The 18,852-nt window shown below is 47.7% G+C and overlaps 1 protein-coding gene and 1 long non-coding RNA gene across 8 annotated transcripts in view; one reads left to right on the forward strand and one right to left on the reverse strand.

Moving 5' to 3' along the window:
• The window catches only part of LOC110082924 (uncharacterized), a 37,558-nt gene extending 28,251 nt beyond the window's left edge, over positions 1–9,307 (reverse strand). For all 4 annotated transcript variants that reach the window (XR_012082187.2, XR_013539689.1, XR_013539690.1 and 1 more), the window contains exons 1-2: positions 9,140–9,307; positions 8,727–8,818 (exon numbers count right to left, since the gene is read on the reverse strand). This is a non-coding gene — a long non-coding RNA (uncharacterized LOC110082924). The remainder of the gene's footprint in view (positions 1–8,726; positions 8,819–9,139) is intronic.
• Positions 9,308–9,529: 222 nt separating this feature from the next.
• LMX1B (LIM homeobox transcription factor 1 beta) overlaps positions 9,530–18,852 on the forward strand; it is a 129,644-nt gene continuing 120,321 nt past the window's right edge. For 2 of the 4 annotated variants that reach the window (XM_072984589.2, XM_072984590.2), the window contains exons 1-2: positions 9,530–10,163; positions 12,987–13,173. In XM_072984589.2, coding sequence (XP_072840690.1) covers positions 10,025–10,163; positions 12,987–13,173 — 326 coding nt within the window. In that variant the 5' untranslated portion in view covers positions 9,530–10,024. Of the gene's footprint in view, positions 10,164–11,603; positions 13,174–18,852 lie in introns of those variants that run through there. The other 2 variants (XM_078382828.1, XM_078382829.1) reach the window with 1 other exon arrangement.

An 18,852-nucleotide genomic window follows, 5' to 3' on the forward strand; every position in this document is an offset into this window, starting at 1 on the left:
GAATAATGATGTCTCCAAGCCGGGGAGATTCTGGAAAAGGAAACCATCATCCTAACACTTCGGAGAAAAAAAAAACGAGCCTTAAAAAATGTTAATACTAGGAGGAGTTTTTGGATCAGACCTGTCCTCTTTTGGAATCACTGCCCTCTCGAGTAACGAGTAACGGGAAACGATCCGAAGGAAACGTTTCCTCGTTGGGAAAAACGGTTCCCCGTTTGGGTGGAATCAAAGAGCCGCTTCTTAGACTGGTTCGATTCCTGCCACCTCCAGGAAAATAAACCTAGTCTAAGCTTCCTCAATTTCCTTACCCCTGCAGGTCACACTACAGTGGCCATCATCCCCTTGCTTCTATGGCCCTTGGGGACGAGGGTAACGGCGTTCCAGTGGCCGAAGGCGGCTAGTTTAAACAATGCTTTGAAGGAGCGCCCTAATGCTTTATATGCCGCCTTGAGTATCTTCATTGGAATAAAAGGCGGGGTATAAATAAAATAAAATAAAGACAGAGCCTTTTCTGTATTCCCGAGGAACAGCCATCAGAATGAATTAAAACAGATACTTTTTTTCTCCCCTGTGGATAAGAATATAGGAAATCTGACTATATAAGTGGGTGCAGAATAAACACTGCATTAAAACGGCCCGAGGTTGAATCTGGATCCAAAAGCGATCCACAGCGCACCTTTATAGGTGCCTCCTCAAAAGCAGGTCTCCGCAGGACTTACCCCTAGGAAAGCAGGATTTTCAAGGCTGCTCTTTCGTTTCCCAACTGTCGGTATCCTGCCTGAAGTTTTTGGATAGGATGGGGTGCTTTAAATGCTCTCGGGTGTGTATCGCTTTATTCCCTTCCCCACGGGGAGATTTCCCACGTGTGCCTCTGCCCTCTCCTGCGCTAGAGGAGACCCACTGAATCCAGGGAATTGATGATTCAGTCGGAGGGGGGGGACGACTACTCTGGCCGGGTCCCGGTTGAGTAGCTCAAGTTGGACGCTCAGATTTAAGACTTTCCTAGAACCCCTTCCAAAAAAATCTTGGTTGTGTTTTTTTTCTGCTGCTGTAGCTCTCTTGTAACCCATAATTTTTATGGGTCTATTTTGTTCAGGTTGTGTTGACTCACAATAGGTGTGTGAACTGCATCCCCCCCCCGCCCAGAAGTGACACCCTCTGACCATGTTATGTAGTCTAAAAGCCATTAGACTCGTTGGGCTTCTTTATAGGGTTGACCGGCTAGATTAGGTCTCTTTTACAGGGCGACTTTCTTCTGTTCTAGTCCGGAATCCGCTTCCTTCCCTCCCCCTTATCCAGAATATAAGGGATTTGGGCAAAATAACCAAACAGAGGCTTGGCATTAAAGATCTTTGGTGAGTTTTCCTCTAAGTAACTTTTCTTTTAAGAGTCCTTGACCGGACTTGTCCAAAGCCCTCGAATCAAGAACTCGGAAAGAAGTCACTTTTAATCAAGGGCAGTTGAGAGTAATTTGGAAATTTTAGTTAAAATAATAACGATAATCGACCAAAACATTTTCTTAAAGAGAGGGCAGAGAGGAAGGGCGGCCATCATAAACCCCCTTTAAGCCTCATATTCAATGCAGTTACAATAACACTGTTCTACCTTGTCAGGGTGTTGTAAAGATGGTAAAATATATTCCCAATAATAATAATAATAATAATAATAATAATAATAATAATAATAATAATAATAATAATAATAATAATAATAATAATAATAATAATAGCAATAGCTCACATGACATCATTAAATTCAAAAGCTGGCTTCCAACTAGTAAAAGCACATTGCCCGGTCTCTCCCTGTAAGCTGCTGTTGATCCTGAAAATCAGCGTTCTGTGTACCTCCAAAACTTTCTCCCAACATCAGAAGCAGGAATCGAATCTCTGAGATCAAACTATTGATTGCATTTCTCTTCCTTACACCTCCAACCTTAAGCCACCACCCTCATTAGTTCATGGAGTACTGCAACTGTTAAAAGCGTGGAGGAAACTCCCGCTTGCTGGTTTACGATTTGGTGAGCTTTTATGCAAGCCGCTAGTCCTCAAGCTCCCATTTGTCACATGGGGCATATAATAAAGCTTGCAGAAATAATTCATATGCATGCTTCGAATGCAGTCGTTATTATTCTATGGATTTCCCTTTAAGACGGGGGGGGGGGGAGTCTTGGTTTAATGTTTACCTACTATTAATTATCCAATTGTATTTTAATTCGTGTAGAGTTTAATTGTTTTTTAATGTTTAATTTATTATGTTTTACCTTCTATTTTTTTTAAATATTGTGAGCCTCCTTGAGTCCCCCATATCAGGAGAAAAGCAGCTTATAAATAAAACAACTAATAATACGAGGTAAATTGGTGGCATCACACGAATTTGAGTCAGGTGTTAAGTAATCGATTTATTATATTATTTTATCCAGCCCTCCTCCAAAGGCTCAAGGCAGATCCTCTATTTTATATATATATATTCGAAAAATGAGCTCCTTCCATTCTGAAAATAAGATTTTGCTCGAATGGGTGTAGTGACGCAGGCCGGCCAGGAGAGGGCAGAGCTGCTGCTTGGACGATCCACTTCCCGGATTTGTAAAGAATAACCAGGAGTTCCCGATTTGGGGATAAATTAAGAAAGCTGTATCCAAAACCTCGCGGCGTTCTGTCTTTCCTGTAGGCCTGCATAGTTTTAACCTGAACATCCTTACGATCAGCATTCATGCACCACCCTCTAAACCTACGGATTAAAATAGATTTTAAAGCTGTAGTATATTGGAAACAGAAATCAGAGGAGGCGAGGGTACAGCTGCGATCCCAACCACCCGAAAAGCTAGCAAGTCACCGGGTAAGACTGCACTGTGTGGTCCAAGCCAGGAAGAGTCTTGGCGCACCGGCGCTTTTAATTAAAACAAGTTTTCTTTGGGAGCAGGTTTAAGAAGAAAGGGATCAGGACGAAGGTGGGGGGCAGCCCTCCAAAGCCGACGCCGAAAACAACGTGTTCGGCTTTAGAGTGCCACAAGCTTCTGCGTCGCTTACTGATGAATAAGACCAAAAAAAAAAGAGAAAAAAGGCCAGTTTTCTGAAATATAAATTGACAAGGAAAGAAAGAGCCCTCCGGGTTAAAGACAGGTCCACATGCACTCCGATTTTAATCTAAATTTCAGACCTCCGATACCTATCGAAAGTCAGAAGGGAATCTAAGCGGAAGTTTTAAAATTGTGTGTGTGTGTGTGTGTGTGTGTGTAAAATGCAGAGAAATGGAGAATAACTCTGGGGGCGGGGGTAGTGGAAAAAGCGGTTCAAACGTAGTGATGGTCCCGCTGCGGATTTAAACCCCAAATCCGTTTCAGTGCTGGCGGGGGGTGGGTGGGTTCTCGGCACAACCCTAACGCTTTAAATCGATATTTTCGTTTTATTTCGAAAGTTTCGTGAAAAGCCATGGAACGCCAATTTAAGCACCTTTGAAATGATGGTGATCAGCCTGGAGGGCTATTCTAGGTGAATAAATTGGTCAGATTCGGTTAAAACCCTAAATTTAATCACGGGGAAATGGACCTGGAGATTAAATTAAATTCGTATTTAATAGAGCATTGCCCTAATGGGGTGATGTAAAAATAAAATAAAATAAATATCCCCCCTTTTTTTTCAGGCACATTTTGGTTCGCAGACTGCTGCGAGGGGCTTTCTTTTATTTCTCTTTTTAAAATGAACAATTTATTTATTTATTTGATTTTTATCCCACCTATCTTGACCAACGGTCCACAAGGCATTTTGTCCCGAAATTCTAAATATGTCCACATGTTTTGAGCCGGGAATACGTTGAGGAGCCCAGGTGAGATTTCCCGCCACTTCCCTGGAGCAGGAGCCCCAAAATTCCCTAGCCCGGCGCCTTCAGAATGTTTTGGACTACAAAGCCTATCAGCCAGAGATCCGGCGCTCTTGGCTGGGGTCGACCAGAACTGGAACTCAGGACCCTAGAAAAGGAGAATTGAGCGGCTGGAACGGCCACCTTCCTGAGACCATCATGAAAGAAGGCGGGTTCCTGAAGTTCTATACATCTATAGGTCTACTCAGAAGTTAGTCTCCATTCGTTTTCCGTGGGACATGCTCCCAAGTGAGTGTGTTCAGGATTGACAGCCCTAAAGCTGAGAATCCTATGCACTTTTGCTAAAGAAGCATAATTCCCTCCAACCGAAAGGCTTCCGATTCCACACCGTTATCTTTGTTTCAAGTTACAATCAACGGACCTCAGCGAAATTCCATTGGTTTCAATGGGAACTAAGTGGAGTTTGGGGAAACTGAATTGTGTGAAGGCTACCAGGTGGTTTAGGGAAAGAGTCAACAGCAACCAAGGGTGAAAAATTTCCAGGATGTTCTCCTTGGAGCAACATGTAAGAAACCCGAAAGGGTGTGCCAAGAAACGAAAGAATGGTTTAAAAAAAAAGTTTAGAGGACTAGCAATATGGCAGCACTTCCTGTCCAGTTCAGTGGACTTCCGGCGTCTCCACCAATCAGCTTCCATTGTGGATGCGAAACTAGTTTTTAAGGTCTCTGAAGGGTAGGGCAACAATCCCATCAAAGACTCCGAGAAATAAGCTTCACCGTGTCGAAGGCGTATAGTTTCATTCGGATTACTAATGAAATCATTCGGAGAGCTGGAAAGACAAGGTTTTTTTGGGGGGATTACTTTAGGATTCGCCCTGAACTGGGGGCACTGCAGAGTTTAAATCAGAAATCCAACCCCCAAAATAAATTCTAATAAAACAAAGAGAAATTTCCAAGCAAGAAGAGAAAGCAAACACGAAAGATTCATTCGGGTGCGGATGAAACAAGACTAGGAACGGGTTATATAGTCAGCCTAGAAAGTGTCCCCACGTTCCGGGGCTACACGTGTCTAGCTGCCCGTGAAGCTCTGCCTACACCATCCCAATTGTCCCGTCCACCTATTGACTTAAAAAAAAGAACACCCCCCCCCAATAAATTGAGCGCACAGGGGGGTGGATGGAAAACCTCTCCAAACGTTATTCCGCGTTGTTCTGAAATTTCCGTTCCTGTGGGAACGGGATTCAGAAAAAGAGCTCCGAATCGGGTCCTCTTGCATGCCATCACTAGTGTCCATTCCATTCTAAATGAAAAAGGGAATCCTATAGCTTTCCATGGGTCTTCCTTCAGGTGAGATCGTTATGGGGAGGGGCACCTGCTCTATTTTACCTGGAAACGCCAACTTTTTGCGCAACCGATTTATGGGGAGAATCAGCGTTGAATCTTTTAGGGTTCCTGAAAGCCAGCGGGCTTTCTTCCGTGCAACACCCCCTCCCCTGCTTTACCGGCGAACATATTTTGGGATGTCCCTGCCTGGCAAAAATTGGGAAGGAAAAAAAAAAGACACTCAAAAATACGAGGTTTGCGAAAAGGTTTCCGGCCCTCTGGACCAACCCAGTATTTGGGGTGATTGAAACGGGAGGGATCCTAAGAGGAGCGATCCATTCGCCGGGCCCTCGGTGGATCGCCCTTGCGCCTGCTGGCAATGGGCGCAAGATTTAGGCGTATCCTCAGGTTTCTTTTAAAAGGATTTCAGAAGGGGGGGGTGTTCAGATCTTGAAAATGAAACTCCTTTTTGGAAACGCCCTTTATGTTTGTGTGTGTGTGTTTGTGTGTGCGTGCAATGGACCTGCTCAGGCCTCTGCCCCACCCTAAATACACACCTTTCCTCCCCCCCCCCCCGTTTAATTAAGAACACCCCTTTGGAAAAGGCCACAAAAAAGAGAGAAAACTTATTTTTCAATCGCCTTGATGATTAATGCGTGCCTCCAAGAACAGAGATGGGGGGGGGGCTTGTTTTCCCCATAGACTCTGGGGAATTTGGACTTGGGGGGGGCTAAAGTGCGGAGACGGTGTATTTCTCCAAATAGCCGCTCCACCGGTTTCTCCGGCCCCTTTTGATACAATCGGCCTCCTTGTCCAGCCACGCACCTCGCTGGATTCCCTGCAATTTCGAAGTTTTTCTTCGCAATTTCACGAGATAATGGTGCCTAAATCCGGAATTGTTTGTACTGCGGAGGAAGGAGGAGGAGGAAGGCGCACGGAGGAGGCCCGAAGACTGTATTTCCAGGGAAAACATCCATTTTAATTAAAGCGAGGAAGGATAGGCTGTTAGAAATATTTTTTTTTCACTCCCTCTTCCCCCTTTTTTTAGTGGAGGAATCGCTTTTCTGGAATCTAAGGCGCTTCTGGTGGCTGTCATTATTTTAGCCTGAGCCCAAAATTAAATAATCGCATTATTTATTTATTTTCCCACGGCGCACTGCAAAAAGAGGCGGCGGTTTTCACGGCGGGGAATGAACATCACCGCTATCTCTAAATCTAGAGATAAAAAGAAAGGACAAAAAAATTAAAAGAAAGAAAGGAAAGGGGGGGGGGGAAAGAACAGCTTTCCGAAACACTTCTGTCGATTTCCTTTGGTGATGATATTTAAAGAGAAATGGCAAAGAGTCGAAGGTGGAAAAAGGGAGACAAGGTTATTCTTAAAGACGACTTTAAATGCATCCTTTTTTCCCCCTTTTGTTCGGATTTTTTGAGAAATATTTGGAGAAGTCTGCAACCAGATTTTCCTTTATTTAAGGCAATGTGGAATAAAAATTGTGCCTTTGCAGAAATTTCTGGAGGGGCGCATTTTCCATAGAGTAGTTAAAAATTAATTTTTAAATATAATTTTTTAAAAAAGCTATAAAGAAAACAAAAAGAACCCCATGATTTAAACCCTCAAATCATGTTGTAACTGGGGGGGCGGGATTTACTAGGTCGTATTAGGGGAAGCTAGTGCAGTGACCAATAATTCTAAAACTCCTGCTTGTTGTTTTGCGCGGGTCCAAAGTATAAGCAACTTCTCCTGAGACACAAGACAGACAAATACTGTTGGAATAAATGCTTTGCTGCTGCATCATCATCATCATCATCATGATTCCAGTAACTCGGATTCAGCCCTCTTCGGGTTTAGATCCATCAGAATCGATGGGCAAGTGATTCTTGATGAATGCCCAAGAAAGGAGGGAAAAGACACAGTTACAATTTCCACAGGGCCACCCCAATAATCAATCCGTTTATTTACATTGCATTCCTATTACAGGTATAAAATCAGGGGAAAATGTATATAATTTCCCCTTAGCTGTTGAAACGCGAAATTCTGTATATGCAGGTTTCCTGGCCGGTGGCAAGAAGAGTATTTTTTGGAGACATAAAGAATCGGTCAGCCCAGATTAGAGTATATATAGAGACAGGCACCGATCCTACTGGCTTGTTTATCTAGCGGGGGGGGGGGGGACTGTTCTCGCCATCCAGCATATAGGACGCACCGTTTTTTAATGAATTGTTTTTCTCCGAACTGGGACCCTCCAAGAAGTGATCTTTGGCAAAAGGATCCCCGGCGAGAGGGGGGGGGGAATACAAAACCCAACCCTTGATTCCCAGTGCGTAACGGCCCGCGCATTCTAGACAATGGCATCACCCCGAGTTTGCGCTTTCGTGCGCCCTGGGCGCAAAAACGCAACCCAAAGGAACCGCCGGAGCGCGAAGCTTACAAGCTAGCTTGGAACGAGTTGATTTTCCCCCCTCCACACCTTTTCCCCCCCCAAGCAAGGTTCAAGCAGTTCAGCCGCCGCCCCCCTCCCGGGATTTCAGAGCCCCGCTCTTTTCCCCCTAAACAGATCATTTGGAACCGGAGAGATTTTTTGAAAGAAAAAAATAATCCAGAGGGCTGAGAAACTGGCAGCCTCGCGGTGCGCCTAGGTTGACAGGCCGCGGGAGGCGATTTGGGGAGGGGGGGGGAGAAGAAGAGAAGCAGTTCGAGGCCTAAGGAGCGGAGGAGGGAGATGATGAGGGACACTCCTGAGCAGGAAAGTGGGGTGAACTCGGCAGGCGCCTTCACAGAGGGTGTGTGTGAAGGCTTTAACGTGGGGGCGCCCCGGCTCAGATCTGGTGGCGGAAAGGGACAGAAGGGGAGAGGGACAGGCTGGGCCAGCCAGAGTAGATCCGGAGCAATTGCTACTTGGTCAGCTTTCTTGCCAACCCTCATCGTTGTCAATGGGTCTCCTCTAGTGGAACTCGCTCGTGCGTTTTGGGCCTGAGCGCTATTTAATAGGGGTGCTTTACGGGGTCCCTCTTACGCCTCTCCAAACGCAACCCGGTCCCTCAGCGCCGGCTCTCCCTCCCGGCTCCGAAGGACGATCCGCTTCGCTTTAAAGGGCGCAGGGCGAATAAAACCAGGCGCGCGTGTGAATGGAGACGCGTGTGCGCGCTTCCACGCATCAGCTCCTTAGCTAGCCTCTTCGCGCGCCTTGCCAGGGGACCAACCGGGCTTGTTTGTGCCCCAGACAAGAATTTGGGTGGGAGTTCAAGAGACCACCTTTTTGGGATGGGGGAGGAGAGGGGGCCGGGCGGCGCCCTCCCCACGCCGGCCCCATGCCAGGTGGAGGCAAGCCCAGTGGCACCACCTCTTCTCCCTAGAGTGCACCCCGGATTTTTTTGGGGGGGACACCTCCCTTAGCACCCCGCCGAGCAAGTGCTCCTGATCACGCCCTTTGGAGACCCACACCCGGCACCTCCCCACCCCCACATACCTTCAGAACATCCCTGTGTAGGGCAGAGGACTTGGGGAAACCGGAGTAAGGGGGGGGGAAACGGGAAAGGCCGGGCATCGGGAGGGGGGGGTCCCTTGCCCAGAAGGACGCGTCCACCTACCGCAGAACGTGGAGCCGGCCTTCAGCCGCTTTGTGGTTTGGGGTGAGGCGCGTTCTCGGGGCGCAGCATTCCTTGTCCACCTGGGTTGGACACTTTTGGGCCAAGGGGAGAGATGTCACCAAGCCCACACCGCTTCCCCCCCCCCGTCTCCTCCTTTCCACTTCCTGAAGTCAGCCTGTCTTTCCCCCTTTCCCCCCATTTTACAATTGCTGGCCCCAAACGCCAGCCCTTTCCCCCCCCCATCTTTTCCTGTCTCCTTCCCACCTCCCCAAATCTGTCTGTCTGTCTTTCCCTCTCCCCCCCTTTCCAATAACTACCCCTCAGGGTCCCTCTCCTCCCACCGCCCCCCATGCGCCCCCTTTCCCCCCTGTACCCTGCTCCCCCCTCCCCACCATCCACCTCCCCACCCCTACCTGGCCCTGGGGGTGCCTTTGTCAGGATAGGTGAGAAGGGTGGGGTGGGGGGTCCCCACCGGCCCAGCGACTCCCCCCTCCTCCTGGTCCTCCCTTTCTCCTTTCCGAGGACAGCCTTCTGCGCTCCCCTCTTTTTCATTCTAGCTCTCCATCCTTTCCCCCCCCCCTTTCCTTTTTTTTTTTTAAAGTCAAGGCACTATTTGCCATCGAGGGAAAAAAACCGCCTCACCGCGGCGCAAGGATCCCGCGCGCACCAATGAGGAGTTCAAATGTCAGAGAGTTTGTTTTCTTTCTTTTTTTGGGGGGGGGGAAGAGAGAGAAAGGAGGGGGAAGAAGAGGAGGAGGAGGAGGAGGAGGAGGTGGTGGTGAGGCGGCTGCAAGGGGTGGGTGTGTTCCTCCGCCGGAGTTTCTTTCCGCCGCTTCTAAACGGCGCGACTCCTGCCTCGGGACTCTTGGATGTCACTCCGGCGTGGGAGCGCTCCGGGGGAGAGCGCGCGGTGGCGGCTGGTGACCGGGTGCATGCCGGCCTGGGTGGCTCCTGCTTCTGGGGAGGGCCCGGCCGCCCCTCTCCGGCCCCAGAGGGCCCCGGGAGGCGCCCCTCAGCCAGCAGGTGACCCCCTCGGACGCCTGGCTCCCCCGGGGGGCTCCTGGATCGAATCCCCAGCTCCGCCGATGGAAGCGCGGCTCCTTACTCCTCTCGGCGGCCCTGCAGCCTGCGCCCGGGTCTCCCCCTCCGTCGCTTCCTCCTCCTCCTCAAGGCTCACAGGCCCCGATCCCAGCGCCAGCGGGCACTAACCGCCTCCTCCTTCTGCCTCCTCCTCCTCCCCCCCCCCGACCTTTCCCCTCCCTCCCCCCCAACCCCGTCCCGCAGCCCCTGGGCGCCCCATGGACGTAGCCACGGGTCCCGAATCGCTGGAAAGCTGCTTCAGCCGGAGCGCCGCCGAGTGTCCCAAGATGCTGGATGGGATTAAAATGGAAGATCACCCGCTGAGGTCGGGGCCCGCGACTCTTGGAGTGTTGCTGGGTAAGTCGGTTCGCCTTTTTCCTTCCTTCCTTCCTTCCTTCCTTCCTTCCTTCCTTCCTTCCTTCCTTCCTTCCTTGCCCAAGATTTAAAACTTCCAAAAAAACTTTGCGCAGCAAAATTGGGGGGGGGGAGAGAAAAGAAGGGCGTCCAGAGGGAATTCCAGCGGTCCCGATCCCTCAACACTTCCCAGGCCCCCGTGTCAAAAAGTTTCTCGGACTGGAGGAAAGACACGGCGCACCGCGCAAGAAAACTCAGGCCGGAGAGAATTCGAATCAATGGAAATTGCACGGCCGGATCCCGAAATGTTTTTTTTTGGGAGGGGGGGGTCTTTTCCCCTTCAATTTTCTTATTTTCTTACGGCAGTGCCTCTTGATTTTTTGAAGGAGGAGGTGCTGAGTTTGCTTAGTTTTGGGGAGAAGGGCGGTGTAATCCGGAGTCAGAACCCTTTCTCATGAAAAAGGCCGACAGATGACGATCCCTTTTCTTTTTCTCGCCTTTTCCCCCAGCAAATCCTTGTGTTTTTTTATGGCCCTGATCCGAGTTTTCGAGGGCTCCAGTCTCGTGGAAGAGAAAATGGACAGGTTACAAAAACTTTGCACCCCGTCTTTTAGGAGCCGGAGCCCTCAAGGAATCGGGTGCCGGGACGGGAGGAAACCCAGGCTTCTGGGCCCAAGCTGACACCTGAATTAAAAAGAAACCCTGCCTGCTGCTTTTGAGTAGGAACGTCGGAACGGGCGTCCCCCTAATAAATCCGTGTTTGGACACCTCTTGAAAACACAGGTCTACAGGCAGGTTAATGTAAACCCACTCAAATCTGGTTGGTTTCCCCAAATAAGAAAGACCAAATTTCCATCTCTCGCCTTGGGCCCGAAAGATTCGGTTTCCTTCCAGATCGCTTTCGGAAAAAAGTTGACGATCTCTTTAATTTTTTTAAAATTTTTGTTTCGCCTCTCCTCTGAAATGTCACGTCCCCTTTGGCTTTTCCCCCCTGCTCTTCTTGAGTCGCTTCCTTGTGACGCGCAAGCGAAGCGAATTGCATACTTCGGAGTAAAGTAAGAGTGACTCCGAATCTGGAACCGGGTGTCCTTAAATTTCAGGCGATGTTGTGGACGTCTGTGTGTCAGCCAGCTGCGTAATGAAAATTTTTCAAGTTACTGTACTTACAGTATTTTTCTTTCCACGAGAACTGAAAGTAACGACTGCCTTCCTTTCCAGTAACAAATTCTTCCCAACTTTTCAAAGTCGGTTTCCACGGGCTGTGTTTGGTACCTGGGTCGCCTTTTTTTGCTGGCCGATTTTATTAAAATTAAAATTAAAAACCAAACAAAAATGGGATTTGATTCTTCAGCGTCCCTGAATAATAATTGAAGATAATAATAAGGATCGGGGCAACTGAATTCGTCAGAGTAAAGCCAGCCGGGGTCTATGGGCCACTTGACCCCGTGGGAACTCGCCAAAAGACTTAACACACGTGTTTACCCTTTTGCGGACGTCGGAATGAAAGAGCGAGCAAGTGGAGATTTTTTAAAAAAGTGTGAACGCGGCCATTTAGGAATTAATCGGTTCCACTGGGGTGGTGGGGGTTAATTTATTGGGGGAACGATCCACGGGTGGTGCAAAGCAGATTCTGGAAGGCTGTAGCTGGTAAAATCCGGACGCAGGGACTTTAAAAAGAGTCGCTGCCCTGTGTTTAAACTGGATTGTAAACCCAGCTAGCGAGGCTTGCTTCGGAGTAAGCCTCGGCGGCGCCTACTCCTGAGTAAACGTGGCTTGGCCTGCTTTCTCCCGATCCCCCGTGGGCCTCCTCGCAAGGGTCAAAATACTTAAAACAGCAGAAGGAGCGGGTATAGTTGAAGTGGATTATAAAGAAAGCTAAATAGTTCAGGAGGTTTGAGCTGGCTGGGGCTTTAATACTGAATTTAGCCTAGTAGAAACAGCGGGCGTATTGAGTCAATGAAAATAAATAGTAATAATTCAAGAGTAACAATTAATTTGGCAGTTGCCCTTGTTCTCCGAGACTACTAGCAATCATCATTCATCAGATCTACTCTTTTGGGACTAACACGTCCATACAGCCTAGTAAAATCAGGAATAATTCAGTGGATCTACCCCTCTTTGGGACCCACTCTTACAATGCTACTCGTTGGAAGAATCCTGTGGGTGTCCCTCATCTGGGGCTAACACTTGATGACATCCTCCTCATATTAGCAATTATTCAGTGGATCGTGTCTAGTTTGAGCTAATAATTGCAAAGAGCTTAGTGATTTTAGTAATCATTCAATGTGTCTGCTCTGGTTTGGGATTAATACTTGCATACTACTTAGCAGTAGCTGTAGTCCTAATAACAAGAGTAACAACAATAGCAATAGGAATAACAATAACGATATAGTGAACAATGAGAGAAGGAAAGTCTATCTATCTATCTATCTATCTATCTATCTATCTATCTATCTATCTATCTATCTATCTATCTATCTATCTATCTATCTATCTATCTATCTATCTATCTATCTATCATCTTCCTTCCTTCCTTCCTTCCTTCCTTCCTTCCTTCCTTCCTTCGTTTTTCTTTCTTTCTTTCTTTTCCTTCCTTCCTTCCTTCCTTCCTTGGGAGGGGAACGTTGGCCCCCTTCCCTCTTCTCCAGGACCCCTGGGTTAGTCTTGCACGTATGAATGCAAAGGGAATAATGGAAAATGGGATCGGAATGGTTCCGCTGTGGCCGGCCTTGAGACACGGGTGTTTGCTTCTCCCTCTCTCCTCCACATTTCCTCACTTTCCTTTTCCCTTGTTTCCTCCGCTCCCTCCCTCCCTCGCTTCCTTAGGGTCCGACTGTCAGCACCAGGCCGTCTGCGAAGGCTGCCAGCGGCCCATCTCCGACCGCTTCCTGATGCGCGTCAACGAGTCCTCGTGGCACGAAGAATGCCTGCAGTGTGCCGCGTGTCAGCAGGCCCTCACCACCAGCTGCTACTTCCGGGACCGCAAACTCTACTGCAAGCAAGACTACCAACAGTAAGGCCAAAAAAAAAAACCCGCATCTCCCCTTTTCCTCCCGTTTTCCGAAAGACAGACCTTATGGCTGTGACTCGCCCTAGATTGGGGTGTGTGTGTGTGTGTTCACACGACCGAGAGCGACACGTGAAACTGAGTCAATGCTATTCAGCAATCTTCCATCCATATTAGAGAGAGGGGGAAAATTGAGAATAAGAGTTAAGACTTTGTGGTGGTTTAAATGGAGTGGGGGTGTGTGGAAAAGAATGTCAAGCCTCCAAGATCAAAGGGTTTCCTTCCCCTCCCCCCTTTTGCGTCGGAGTCTTTCGATCCCATTGTTGCGTCATCGGGTGAAGTCCTCTTGTTACGTCACAAGAGGGTGAAGCCTTAGGACAGGTCTGTCTAGGAACCTCAGCGGCGCCCGCGTGTCCTGCTCTCTGCGGAGAGCCTTCAGACAGATGTTGCTCCATCAGAAAACCCGCGTGTATGAGTGTGTGTGTGAATCCACCCACACTTTGTTCCTGGAGAAACCTTTAGAATTTGAACACGCTTCTCCCTTGGTTTCCTCATAGCTTTATATATACATATGTATATTTTAAAATTTTATATATATGTTTAAAATATATTTTTTAATTTTAAATTTTTTTTTGAAAGTCCGTTTAACAGAGCTGTGGATCGGGCTGAATTCTCATCCACTTTTTTTTTTTTTACAAGACTGTTGAATCACATCTTTTCCGCGTTTTTCGGCGTCCGAAAAGCCTCCCGTCCCTCTTCGGTTCGCTTCCTCGGGAGTAAGGCCTTTTGACTTCCACGCGCCCAGTAAAGCGTTTCTGCGGTTATATCTCGGCCGGGAAGGGGTTGGGGGAAGAAAGACATTTCCTAAGGAAATGCCTCGTAATCATTCAACCGACTTTCCCCCCCTCCCCGTATTTTAATATTCCTACGTCCTCCTTTTTAAGAGGAGGGGAGGTATGAATGTCTACTTGTTTGTCTTGAAGAACGAAATAATATTTATTTTCCGCTTTCCGCTTTTATGAAAAATGCACACAGCACTTGCTTAGGGGGAGAAAAAAAAAGATCAGTCCACACCACCATTAGGATTTTTTTTTATACCCGCAAATAAAAACTAGAAAGTTGTTACTAAATTCCGTCCTTAAATAATATTGCTAATTCGATCGGATTTTAATATGTTTGGTGCCAGTGGTTAGAGCTGTCCTAGTTAAAATAATTTGGTGAGAACAGTACAAAGAAATCGTGTTAAACCTAGGGAGGGGGGAATTTTTCCACCCACATCCCAAAGAAATCCCGATTAATTTCACTGGAAAGCTATTTTCAGCGCCTTGAAGGACTCATTCTATTGTCTGGAGGTGTCAACGGGCGTTACATGTAATTCGTTGTCGTGAAATCGCAGGATAGAAAGAGGTAGGAGTGTCAGGCTCCCGCTCTCTTCTCTCCCCCCCCCCCAACCAAACTCAAAAACAAACTCAATCAAATGGCTATTTAAATCTGAATTTTCCTGCACGCTTCGAATTAAGACGCGGCCGGAGACCGGCGCACGAACTCGTGATTCGCGGGTGGGAGCGAATGGAAAAAAGTAACTGGGGGGGGGGTCGTAAGGTAGATGCTCCCGTTTTTGAGATGCAGAGTGTCCATCAAAAGAGGGAGAAATACATTCTTCTGAATGAAATCAATTCCAATTAAAGTTACGTTATTTTTTTAAACCATATTTTGTTTTCACTTGAAATAAATCCAGTATATTCATAAGACTGTAGCCACTCTCTTTTATTCCTTTCTGCCCCTATAAACAGCCTTGTCCAAGCCGCTTCTCAGAAGGGAGCCGGCTCTAGCTACCCTTATCTCGGCTTTGTCCACTGAAAAGCACCGGATCTGGCGCGGTGGGAACCCGAAGTCTCCTAAACCGGATTGAAAATCGGAAGCGGGGTGGCGGTAGCCACTTTGAGATCAACCCCGTTGTGCTCTGTAGGTTAGAAAGGGCGCCGTCAGTTCTTCTAACCAGGGACAATTCGGGCGTTGGATCCAGTTCAGCTTCGCATTGGTTTCCATGGGGGTCGATCCGATTTAAACTGGATAAAGAGGGCGTCGGGGGTGGTGGTGGAGGAGAAGATCCTTGAACCCCGAGCTTTTCGACTTAAATGGACCCAATGCTGTTGACTTAAGTGTTCTTTTGTTTTAAAGCGCAACCTCGTAGAAACAAAAGAACGCCGTTTATACAGGAAGGGTATTTGATCCGAATCGACGCGACTGTTGTTTCTGGAGGCGCTGGGGGTGGTCGACGGGTTCTCGCTAGGCAAGGGACCGGCTCGGTTGAGGGGCTTCTCCGGGGAAGCCCAAGCCTTTGCAGGGGCCTCCGGAAAAGCCAGCCCCGGCGTCCAGCCTGCTTCTCGGCGCCGCAGGCCTGGTTTACACGGCAGCCGCACCGGTGCCGGCTTCCTAGCTGCGCCGGGGTGCTCCGTCCCTCTTGCTTATTGTCCAGGTCCGACAGAAGTGCTTCAACCAGGGGGGAAAAACAGGAGGCCAGTTGGATTTCAGCGGCTGCTGTCCTGTTTTTCGCCCTTATTTTTCTTCCCCCCCTTCTCCTTTTCCCTTCCTTCGTATCAGTTTTTCTCTTTCTTTCTCTTTCTTTCTTTCTTTCTTTCTTTCTTTCTTTCTTTCTTTCTTTCTTTCTTTCTTTCTTTCTTTCTTTCTTTCTTTCTTTCTTTCTTTCTTCCTTTCTTTCTTCCTTCCTTTCTTCCTTCCTTCCTTCCTTCCTTCCTTCCTTCCTTCCTTCCTTCCTTCCTTCCTTCCTTCCTTCCTTCCTTCTCCTCGCTCCTGCGTCTCCTGTTTCTATATTTCCCCCCCTTTCACTTCCAAATTTTTGGAAAATTCCTCCTTTTCCACCTCTGTCCTCCCAGGGCGATGGCCTCAGATCCCTCCGGATTTGGCCCTAGCAACCCGAAAGCGAATGGATGAAATGTCTCTTCTCCCCACCCCTCGTTTTTTTGGCTGCTTGTCCAGGCTTACTGGAGAAGGGCGCATCTCTTCTCTCTCTTGTCCTCCCCCCCCCAAAAAAATGACACTTTGTCTTTGGGTGCAAAACGTGCGAACGGAACCCAAACGGCTTCCACAAGGAGGAAAGCCCCTTTGCGCGTCCTGCGCTCTGCCGCCAGGTAACGCGCAAAAAAGTCTTTCCGGCGCTAACCGGCCGCTGAAGACTCCTCGGTCAAGGAAGCGCAAGCTGGCCGGGGGGGGCATGAATTGGTGACTAAACCCCAGATTTCGGTTAAGTTATTAAAAATATTGGGAGGAGAAGCTGCCCCCCCAAGTCCTCTCTTGTTGGGGAGACGAGGCGCGCTCTCCCCTCTACCTTCCCGTGCGCTCTTTGGAGAGGCGTGGGCGAACAGGGGACCCCAGCTTGGGGCTGGCTTTGTACCTCACCTCGATCTGCTCTAGAGAAGACCCCCCCCTTTTTTGAAAACAGCACCCTCGACCCTCAAGGGAGACCCGCCAGTTTGTGGGGCTGGGTCTGAATTTCCAGCAAACCAGCCCTCCCCCGCAAAGTGGTCAAAGAAGCGAGCGCTTGGCGCTTCCGTTCGGACTTTCCTCGCTGGTTTGGGAAGGAGCGGGTTTTTTGGGGGGGGGGCTTTGGCCCTGCGGTTCCGGGAGGCAGCCTGGTGAGGGAAAGAAAGGCTTAACTTGGCGATGGAAGGAGGACTCTTCAGAGAAGCAGGGGAGAGAAGGAGATGGGAGCAAAAGACGTCGAGGGGGGGCGCTGGGGGAGAAAAGCGTAAGAGGGAGAATCAGATCGCCCCCCCCCCAAATTCAGAGGGTCTTAAAAGCTTTGCTGTCCAGGAGTCTTAAAGGAACTTTGGGGGTACAGGAGAGAGACAGGCTGTTTCTACACGGATAGAGATGGAAAATTTCCAAAAAATTCCATTTTTTTTTTTTTTTTGAGAAAAGGGGGGAAATAGAAATGTTAGGGAATTTTACATCTCTATCGATGGGACAGTCCTTGGCCCTTAATGATGGGCTATGACTGCTTCCTTGGGACCGCTTTGGCTCTCTCCTAGAGAGCCCCCTTCCTCAGAAGAACAGGGTCCGGAGAACTATTTGGGCTCTCTTTGCATGGGGAGAAAGCCAGAGGCAAGAGAGTTGCATCCAGTTGGATCGAAAAGAGAGGAAAAATACACCACGGCACAGCACTCCACTAATATTAGTCGCAGAAAGGCAAGGGTGCAAGCTTTTGAAATCACTGGTCTCTTGGTCAGGCCTTAGGCCATGACAACAGGCAAGGGAGAATCCTGATCTTGTACAGTGTGTCACTGTAGTGTTGGTTTTGGCATGTGTTTGGGGCCAAACAAGTATCTTTGCTACTGTGATGGTTAAAGAGTCACGCTCCATTCTGGAACTGCTGGATGGCAATCTGAATTGAGCCCCATTTGAATGCCTGCTTTCGGCTTCCGATTCTAGCTCTAGATGTACAGTTGAATCCTGTTGAGCTGGATGAGCAAGAGTTTCCATGTGGGAGACCCATTGATTTCAGTGGGTCTGAGACAGCTGGAGCTAAAATGGAATTTAGTCTGAATTCTAGACTAGACACTTCTCCCTTTCCTAAACCTGTAACCCTTTCTTAAAAAATCTTGTGCATTTGGGAATTGACTGTTTATTTGGACTAAGCTAACGCTACATTTTATATTTGCATTATAACGCAAATATATATATTGGCATTTTTCTTACAGCTATTGCTTTATTTTTTTAAAAAAATATGGACCCTTAAACCTATTTCAAAGATGAACTTGCTTTGTTATCTACAGAGAAGGAGCATTTAGCCTCCTAAAGCAAAGTTCTATCGAGACCTGAGTGCAAGCCGCTAGTCCTCATGGTAGAAAATCTTTTGCAATATGTCCTTTTGGACGGTTGGTGTTTAAACTGAGAGGCTTCTTTCCATCTAGCGCACGGCAAAAATGTGTCCTGTTGTAAGCTCCTAGTTTTTACACATTGAAGAACAGAGTGTAGCCAAGCAGGGATTACATTAAATTTATATCTGATCAAGCCACTCGGTTGGATGTTTATGATCTGGGACTGACTGATACCCAGAGATTGGGTTTATATAAGATTCAGTTCCTTGTCTCTCTCCTCGGCTATAGGGTTGGCTTAAGCTGACACACAGTACCAATGTATTTGGAAAGAAGACCCATACATTTAGCAGGCCTTACTTTCCTGAGAAGGTATAGGCTCAGTTTGTTGTGGGATGATGGACCTTTCAAGAGAAAAAAACTGAATTTTCAGCACAGGCAACCATAACTAACTAACTAACTAACTAACTAACTAACTAACTAACTAACTAACTAACTAACTAACTAACTAACTAACTAACATCTATCTATCTATCTATCTATCTATCTATCTATCTATCTATCTATCTATCTATCTATCTATCTATCTATCTATCTATCTATCTATCTATCTATCTATCTATCTATCTATCTATCTATCTATCTATCTATCTATCTATCTATCTATCTATCACAACTGGACCATTATGCCTTTAAAATAATAATAAGAATAAAAAAAGAGTGTGTGGGTGATTCTTTGCTTTTTTAAAAAAATAAAAGCGCTCATAAAATCTCATTGATATGATCAGCACATGGAAAAACCCCATAGGGAATAAAAAGTCATTTATGCTCTTGACTTTGATAGTCC

Source organism: Pogona vitticeps, chromosome ZW-PAR, assembly GCF_051106095.1.
Source record: "Pogona vitticeps strain Pit_001003342236 chromosome ZW-PAR, PviZW2.1, whole genome shotgun sequence".
NCBI classification, from domain to species: domain Eukaryota; kingdom Metazoa; phylum Chordata; class Lepidosauria; order Squamata; family Agamidae; genus Pogona; species Pogona vitticeps.